This window comes from Gekko japonicus, unplaced genomic scaffold (genome assembly GCF_001447785.1).
Source record: "Gekko japonicus isolate JY-2015 unplaced genomic scaffold, Gekko_japonicus_V1.1 scaffold1220, whole genome shotgun sequence".
Classification (NCBI taxonomy): domain Eukaryota; kingdom Metazoa; phylum Chordata; class Lepidosauria; order Squamata; family Gekkonidae; genus Gekko; species Gekko japonicus.
This window is the reverse complement of record NW_015174879.1, coordinates 23,040-32,262: the sequence shown is the minus strand read 5'-3', so window position 1 is coordinate 32,262 and position 9,223 is coordinate 23,040. Positions and strand designations below refer to the sequence as shown.

The following is a 9,223-nucleotide window of genomic DNA, read 5'->3' as shown; positions in this document are numbered from 1 at the left end:
AGCAAAAGGTGGGTGTGGCTGGATAACCACACTTCTGGTAACATGGGGGTGTGGCCTAATATGCTAATGAGTTCCTGCTGTTGGGTGTGGCCTATTATGCTAATGAGTTCCTGCTGGGCTTTTTCTACAAAAAGAGCCTGGAGTTCCTTGGTGGTCTCCCATTCAAGCACCAACCCCGCTTAGCTCCCTAGCTCTGAGGAGAGCAGGATAGCCGGGACCATCCAGGTCAGGGATGTGACCAGTTCTGCTTCCATACAAGTGAAGGCTCTTTTGCTCCTGTGGGTGGTTTTCTACTGGGCTGTCTGCTTTTCTTCAGAGAGACCACTCGATCTGCATTCAAGAACGCCGGTGATCCGGGACCCTCGTGCAAACAATGGCCCCTGCCCGGTTTCGATTTGGAACCGATGGCTACGAGTGGCAGGGATTTTCAACATGTTCCTTTCCTCCCCTACCAGACAGAAAACACTGAAAAGTGTTCATGATGACATCATTCCATAGATCGATAAGAGGGAGTGGGGAGGAACCCACGCCGTACGCATTAACGCAGAGAGCTAAACATTTCCGGCGGCTCTTCTAGGAATTTTGTGACGACGGAAAGCATGCTAAAACGTCACTACGTTCCGGTTACCATAATCACAGTTGCCTTGACCAGTATTCCCTCTAAGCTGTGGAATCTTGTGAGCAAAAATTCTGCTTTGTGAGCAAGCGATTTGGCTACTGCTAAATTGGTTTGCTCTGGAGCCCTCCTTCCTGAGCGAAGACAAAAAGGTGTGAGCTGGAGGCTAAAAAAACTGTGAGCTAGCTCACACTAACTCAGCTTAGAGGGAACACTGGCCTTGACTGTGTTTGTCTTTTGGCCCCTGAGACAGGGATGATTGTGCGGAGGGTTACCTGATGTTCCTTGTTATAAGGCACTGATACTCTATGGGGCAAAACAGATCCCGGATTGCCGCCTGTTCTTTAATGGTGGACATATTTTGATATGGGCAATGGCAGGCCCCAAACCGTGGCTCCGCCCCTCGGATTCACTCCCACACAAACTCGGACGGGGCAAAGAGCCTTTTAAACCCGTGCGGTGTGAACAGCTACAAGGGCTCTGAATACCAGATGCGAGGGCCCCAATGTATCAGTAGGTTTCCCCATTGAAACGAAAGCAAATGGAACGAAAGAACCACTAAGCCAATTGATGCCTCAAACAGCCAAAACGATCCTCACTGTTGCTGATATGCCAACGAAATGGAGAAATGGTAAGCCCCAGTAGTCATGTATGGCTGTGAGAGTTGGACTATAAGGAAGGCCGAGCGCCGAAGAATAGATTCTTTTGAACTATGGTGCTGGAGGAGACTCTTGAGAGTCCCTTGGACTGCAAGGAGATCAAATCAGTCAATCCTAAAAGAAATCAACCCTGACTGTTCCCTGGAAGGCCAGATAATGAAACTGAAGCTCAAATACTTTGGCCACCCAATGAGAAGGGAGCACTCACTGGAGAAGACCCTGATGCTGGGAAAGACTGAAGGTCAAAGAAGACGGGGACGGCAAAGGATGAGATGGTTAGACGGTGTCATCGATGCAACGAACATGAAGTTGAGCAAACTGCAGAGGACGGCGGAAGACCGGAAGGCCTGGCGGGAGCTGGTCCATGGGGTCGTGAAGAGTCGGACTCGACTGTGCGACTGAACAACAACAACAACAAGCTTCCTGACTACCAAGCGTTGTTCAGTGCTAGATATCAACACTGGCACGATCCACAAACTCGTTAAGCCGGCAGTTCTGCACTTAACCTAATGTCATGTTGTTGATTGCCGATGAGATTCATCTGGCATAATTTGCAACAGTTCAGTCATGCATGGTTTAATTATGATTTATAATCTGCTTCACAGTATATTATTAGCGTAAGACTATTTCAAACATATGAGGGTTTTTTTGAAAAAAAATATTGGATTTTTTTTGGGGGGGGGGAAGCTAAAGTTACTCCTGCTGACTCCATGTTTCTTATGCAATGTGGCATCCTTTGGTCAAACTTCTAATTACATGTCAATTTTAGGGATTATCCATCAATTTGGTCATAATCCTGTTAAGGAAAGAGGAAGTTTTCTCTTTTTCTGGTTATCAATACAAACTTTTCATAGCCAGGGGTGTGTCATAACCAGTGTTCCCTCTAAACTGAGTTAGTGTGAGCTAGCTCACAGTTTTTTAGCCTCCAGCTCACAGATTTTTGCCGTAGCTCAGGAAGGAGGTCTCCAGAGGAAACTAATTTATGCAGTAGCCAAATCACCTGCTCACAACTTTAATGCCAGTAGCTCACAAAGTAGAATTTTTGCTCACGGGACTCCACAGTTTGGAAGGAGCATTGGTCATAACTACAGTGTCAGATTTCTGTGTGGGAGGTCAGGGACAAAGCCCCATAGCCATATTGCCCAGTGGCTATTAGCCAAGATCAGTGTACCCTCTAAGCTGAGTTAGGGTGAGCTAGCTCACAGTTTTTAAGCCTCTGGCTCACACATTTTTGTCTTAGCTCAGGAAGGATGGCGCCAGAGCAAACTGATTTATGCAGCTGCCAAATCGTTTGCCCACAACTTTAATGCCAGTAGCTCACAAAGTAGAATTTTTGCTCCCAAGACGCCACAGTTTAGAGGGAGCATTTGCCAAGATAGACGGATTCTTGGTCTAAAGCAGCAAGATCCTTCTTATGTCTTCAAGGGTGACCTCTCACCCTACAGCACCTTACCATACCATTGTGAGGCTAAAAACTCATTCTAAACTGAGTGGATTAAGCATATCATACAGCTAGCATGCATTAATAAATGCAATGCCTGCAAATGACAGGAAGTAACTTTGCTCTGGATACCAATGTAAACATGACATACATCCAGATTCTAACCATTTAGAAGTTTCATTCTTCCCAGAGGGGAAAAATATATTTTGGCTTCCAAAGTATTTAATAGATATGTTTTCTCTTCTAAAATGTACATACCTTTGAATCGGGGCCTTTCTGTGTCTTATTTTTCGACGGATCCAGAACCAATGTAAACATGACATACATCCAGATTCTAACCATTTAGAAGTTTCATTCTTCCCAGAGGGGAAAATATATATTTTGGCTTCCAAAGTATTTAATAGATATGGTTTTCTCTACTAAAATGCACATACCTTTGAATCGGGGCCTTCCTGTGTCTTAGTTTTGGACGGATCCAGAAAGAGCCCCAAACTACTTGCAAACACAAATCAAACTCTCGTTGCAAATTTCAGTTTGACGCGCCGGATTTTTAAGGCAAATAATGAAAAGAACAGTTTCCACATGTCCTTTTGACGATACCCCGGGATACACGGCAACTCTGCAACAATCTCAACTCCTGAACCCCCTGTGACTTTTCTGCATATAGTGAGTGACAAATGTTCCACTCCTAAACATAGTTCCTTAGAACAGAGTCCCTCACCCTCGGATTTCAAAATTTCTAAGGAAGGATAAGGTGCTTCCATGCCTGTTTTTCTCTTTTCTTGAGAAGTAGCTCGACTATCCAACTTTACTTGTAGGTTTTCACACCAGTGCTTAACAAACAGAAAGTTCCCAAAAGAAATCAGACAACCTTTGGGGGAGCTTCCCCAGCAAATATGCCTGCAGTGCTCAGGTCGATATGCTTCAACAAATTACCCTGCTGCACTTTTGAACTTCTAATCTAATACATATCTAAGGTTGCAAACTTAAATGCACTGAATCGATAGATTCGATCAGCCACCGGGGCAGCCCTGTAGCTAGGGAATTTTTGGGAAGGGGGCCTGGGGGGGGGGGCGCCAGCTAATTAATCAAAGCACAATGCAGGTAGCAAGTTGGGGCACTTAGGGGTAAGCCCAGGAAGGAGGGGGCCCAGAAGAAACACGAGAGGGCCATGCCCCATGGGCCCCATGTTAGCTACGGGCCAGCACCGGGGGCAGATTCTAACAAGAGTTATTCAATTTCAAGGGCAAGGGCAGAGATCTATGGTCACCCTTGTTTATTTCTTAGCCTATTTTGGTTCTGGTATGTTACTGTACTAGAGAATTCTAAAAAAGATCTTTTCCCCCTTCCAACAATGAATCGCAATTTTTACCAAACTTTGTTGTTCTAAATCCTTTAATATTCCAAACAGTTATGTACTTACATTGAAATGCTGGTGATTTACACATTTATTTAAATTTAAGTGATGTTTAACCAACTAGACATTATTGAATTAGTCAATAATCCTAGAAATGTTGAGACACTGCCGGTGAACGCACCAGATATACTGATACAGCAGCAGGGTCGTAACCCAGATAATTTAGGGTATGTGGATAAAGACAATATTATAGGACATGAGTTTAGGCTGTTGACTTTGGTCCCTTTTCTCAAGCACTGTTATAATCGCTTAAGCTCCATCACTGGTGTTAAACATTCCCAGGCAGAGCTGGGGGTATGACGGCTCATTCTCATTTTGGGATTTAAAAACAAATTACAACTTAACATGTCAATTAAATACTGGCCGTCTGAAGGCTTAATGTAAAATATTTGGATTAAAAATTCAGTTTCTGTTAAAATTAAAATTGCCATTTACCTGAAGGTGGCTGTATAACTAGAAACAGGTGTTCCTAGAGAACACACAAAGAAAACAGAAATATTTTCTAAGGCACTTAAGTCTTCTATTAACATATGCTAAGATGGACTGTGGCTTGTCTGAAATATGTATGGTACCTGAGATCAGTTTTCACCCAATTGTCTAGCATACTGTCCACTGAGTTTATTTGTTACATCTTACAAAGTTGTATTTCACTTGGAATAAACATTTGTGCCTACAGTTTGATTGGAAGGGCACAAATATTTTTCTCTTTTCCCACATATGTATGAAGGACCTGCAAAGATTTTAACCCCCGGGACAGCCTGTAGCTTGCTTCTTAAGAACCTTTGTGAAGTGAAACATTCTGTGTCCGGGAACAGAAACAGAAGAACTAATAAAAATCCTATAAGACAATACATTAATTTCCCCCATTTAATGTCATAATTATATTATAAAAATAGAATGACAAATAAATATGCATGCCTGGCCAGAGCAATTGGGGGGGGGGGATGTTTGTAACGGAATCACTTCCATTTTGGATCACAGAGTTTTGCATAACAAACTATTTTTCTTTACAAAAAGAGACCATTTTAACATGACAACAAAGATGTGCACTGGAGTTTCTACATTGCTGGAACTTCCTTATTTTATCTGAACCAAAACCAGTCAATATTTTTAACTTTTTGGGTGTGTGTTAAGATTTACTTCAACACACAACCTGATCTCACGGACGTTTAATCAGAAGCAAATCCAATTTCGAAGGGACTCGCTTCCAGGTTTGTCTCTTTGTTTGTTTCACCTTGTAGCCTTAAGTCCAGTTGAGCAGTGGAAGGTTTCAGCACCTGCTAAATGCTTTCGCCTTGGAAACACTAATTAAACTTAACTTTGGCTGGATTACTCACTTTTTATAAAAAAAACCTGTATGCTACTGATGCTAAAAATCCAATGGTTTTAAGAATCCTAATAAACATTATGAACAATTCATTGATTTTAATTGACATGACTACAGGAGCAATCCCATTCACTGGAGCTTGCTTCCAGGAAAGTGTTTTTAAGACTGCAGTCTAAGTGTACGATCTTGATTGTGCTACCCAATTCTAAGCATGTTTACTTGGAAACAAGTCCTACCGAGATCAGTTGAGATGTAATGGTAACCAGGCATGCACAGTTTACCTGACGATTCTATAGTTCCTTGCTTTAGATCCTTGAACTATCTTTATATTCTTTCTTTAATTCCTTGAAATATCTATTTCATGAATAGAAGAAATTGTTCACATCAACTGTTGTGTGGCCGTGGACTGAAAGAAATACACTGTGATTTAAAAAAAAAATTAGAGGATTGTTTAAGAAACTTAGAACAGGATCTAGTTTAAATATTTCCCCATCGGAGTGCTTCAGGTGAGCCAGCTTTTCATTTTTGATTGACAAAAATGCCTTTCCCTTGCCTCTTGGTTTTTGCAAGGTTGACGCTCACCTTTGGAAGAAGCCCATGGAGCACGCAGTTAATGACACAGTACCAGCTATCTAAATGGATTTCCTCATTCTTCCTTTCCCTGGCCACACGTAAACTTATCAGAAGAAAAGATCGGTAGCTGCACATTGTACAGCACACAATAAGTCTGGTTTCTGGCACAACAGAGTGAGTGCGGAAGAAAATAAAAGTTTCAGTCTTCTCAACCAGGTTTTGCATCGTCCAGACAATTTTGAAAATATCGGCTGCGTGGCCCACACCTGACCTTATCCATCTCACAGCATCTACACCAAGGAACATTTACTTTGTAAAGGGATAACGCTCACAAGCTGCTTGCTAGAAACTCCAGACTGGCTGGATTTGAATCCACTTTAGAGATCAACAAGATTTTCAGGGCCCACGCTTTCCAGAGTCAAAGTTTCCTTCATCAGACACCAAAATCTTATACCCCAAAACTCTCTTTGATGTCTAAAGCAATGCTCCCTCTAAGCTGCGGAGCCCTGTGAGCAAAAATTCTACTTTGTGAGCTGCTGGCATTAGAGTTGTGAGCGAGCGATTTGGCTGCTGCATAAATCAGTTTGCTCTGGAGCAATGCTCTCTCTAAGCTGTGGAGTCTTGTGAGCAATAATTCCACTGTGTGAGCCACTGGCATTGGACTTGTGAGCGAGCGATTTGGCTACTGCATCAATTAGTCTGCTCTAGAGCCCTCCTTCCTGAGCGAATACAAAAATGTGTGAGCCGGAGGCTAAAAGATTGTGAGCCAGCTCACACTAACTCAGCTTAGAGGGAACACTGGTCTACGGTGCTTCTGGACTCCAGTCTAACGGCTCCCCTGCGGACCAACCCTCTGGAACTCAAGAAAGATTGCTTTATCTCATGATAATAGCTTTCCTCTGTCTCTCTAGAACGCATTCAGGAACATGCCAACTCGCCGCAGTTCCTAAAACCCAATGACAAAACTTAAAAACACTGTCTAGAAGATCCCAGCACAGCTGTTCAGAGCAAGAAGCTCATCCAAACACCTGCCAGGTCATCCAACAGGAAAACTTCCAACTTTCCCACATCAGTTCTGCCAGGCTTCCAGACTACATCCTGCTGGCTTTTGCACCGTTCTGTTGCCCAGACTGTTGAATGTGTCAAGTTTTAAAAGTGTGTTTCTGCAGAGGCTGGATTCTTCTGAGTGGACTTCCCAAAAGGTAACAGGGTGTTTCCCCCCCCCCCCCCTCCAAACCCCTAACTGTGTTGTGAGCCTTCCTAAGCTCCATGCGCCTAACAGGAGCAGGCAGCTGCCTACACAAACCCAAAGCCACAAGGAATGCGTTAGCCTTTAGGATGCCGCACAGGGTGCTTCGGGTTCTGCTCCCGGCCGACCTGTAGGGTTTTTCGCAAGCTCCTCCGGACGATCTCCTCGGGATCTTTTAAGAAACACGTTTCCCTTTTGCAAAAAGCCCCCCTCCCCCGTTTTCCTTTCCTAAAATGCGCGAGATAATTGACAGCTCAGCCTCTTTTTCCTTCAGCCTCACTTTTTAAAAAAAAGTATTTAAAGAAAAAGCATGGTCACATCACCCTTTTCCGCGACGCCAACGGAGAGCCCTCTCTCGTTTTCTGCAACCGCTTCCTGAAATGTATTCCCGTCTTATCCTCCCCGCCCCGTCCAGTTTCATACTTGTTTACAGTCCCCCGTAGTTTTTCCCCGCAACTTTGCGAGCCGCACGCACCGAGAGACGCAGGCTCAGCCCTTCCCACGTCCACTCTGGCAGAAAAGCAGGTGAAAACGACACCGCCTCCAACCAAACGCCGCTTCCCCGTCCCTTTGGGGCAGGTCCCGATCCCGCAATGCCCAGGGGAACCAAACACACCGGACCGGAACACCCCACACTCGCAAACCAGACACCAACCCAAAAACGCAAAGTTCGCCGGCGTCTCCCGCAGTGGAGACCAATGTTCCCTCTAAGCCGTACAGTCTCATGAGCAAAAATTCTACTTTGTGAGCTCCTGGCATTAAAGTTGTGAGCGAGCAATTTGGCTACTGAATAAATCAGTTTGCTCTGGAGCCCTCCTTCCCGAGCTAAGATAAAAATGTCTGAGCCACAGGCTAAAAAACTGTGAGCCAGCTCACACTAACTCAGCTTAGAGGGAACACTGGTGGAGACAGCCAAACCCACGCCTTTAACACCCACCCACACCAGTTATTCCCTAGCAATCCAATGGAATCCGGCTGTCGGTTCCGAGGAAGGGCTTGAGCCCGGGGAGGGAGAGAGAGAGACTCTTGCCGGGAAGAACCGGACCGGGAACTCCCGGCCGCTGGCTGGGAAGCGCACCCCCGGCGACGCGTCTCCCGCTCCTCCTCGCCCCAACTTTCGGCCTCCCCTCCGGGGAAAGTTTGGCAGAGGACCCCCATTCCGGCTGCGCGTCGCGGAGGGGCAATACGGTACCTGCTCCGGCGGCCCAGGGCTCGCCCGCTCCATGTGCTGCTGCTGCTGCTGCTGCTGCTCCTCGGCCCAGGAGCGCGAAGGCGGCGGCGGCGGGAGGCAGCTGGGCTCTGGGTCCCTCCCCTCCCCGCCACTCCACTTCCTCATTCCAGTGCAACATCCTCGCCCGCGGCCGCTCCGGCGGGCATCTCGGCCCGGCGCCCGGGGGCGCGCCGCTTTTGCACTGGCGACGGGGAGGGAGCCAGCGAGCGAGCGAGGCGGGCTGGCCGAGGCGGTCAGATGGTGGAGGGAGGCGACACCCCCCTCCTCGCCCGCCCCCCTCCCGGGGGCGGCCCCCGGGGCACCTGCCGCCTCGGAGAGGAGGGGGGCGGGACAGGTGCTCTTTAGAGAGGAGGCCGGCCAGAAGAAGGCGGGAGACAGAAGCTTCCCCTGCGGGTAGACAGGTAGGGTGCGTGGAGCCTCCTTGGTCAGAGGCAGTATACCTTGGAGCAATCAGGGCTGGCTCCAGCTTATTTTGCACCCTAGGCGAGGATCCCCTCTGCCCCCCCCCCTGCGCCCACCATTTTTCAAAAATAAATGCATTTTAGGAAGAATGAAAAACACAAATAATCAAGAAACTCCCAGAGTACGGGCCGGTGCAGTTTGGTGCCCCTAATGCCCGTCCCGCTCTAGGCGATCGCCTAGTTCGCCTAGTGAGTGAGCCGGCCCTGGGAGCAATGCTCCCTCAAAGAGTGATTAACAGGTGGAATTCA

At 46.6% G+C, this 9,223-nt stretch overlaps 1 protein-coding gene across 1 annotated transcript in view; it reads right to left on the bottom strand.

Moving 5' to 3' along the window:
• IKZF1 (IKAROS family zinc finger 1) overlaps positions 1–8,900 on the bottom strand; it is a gene marked incomplete at its 5' end in the record, with an annotated part of 122,382 nt that extends 113,482 nt beyond the window's left edge. Inside the window, 2 exons of the mRNA XM_015424872.1 lie at positions 4,569–4,602; positions 8,313–8,900. Coding sequence (XP_015280358.1) covers positions 4,569–4,602; positions 8,313–8,900 — 622 coding nt within the window. The remainder of the gene's footprint in view (positions 1–4,568; positions 4,603–8,312) is intronic.
• Between the last annotated feature and the right edge of the window lie 323 nt (positions 8,901–9,223).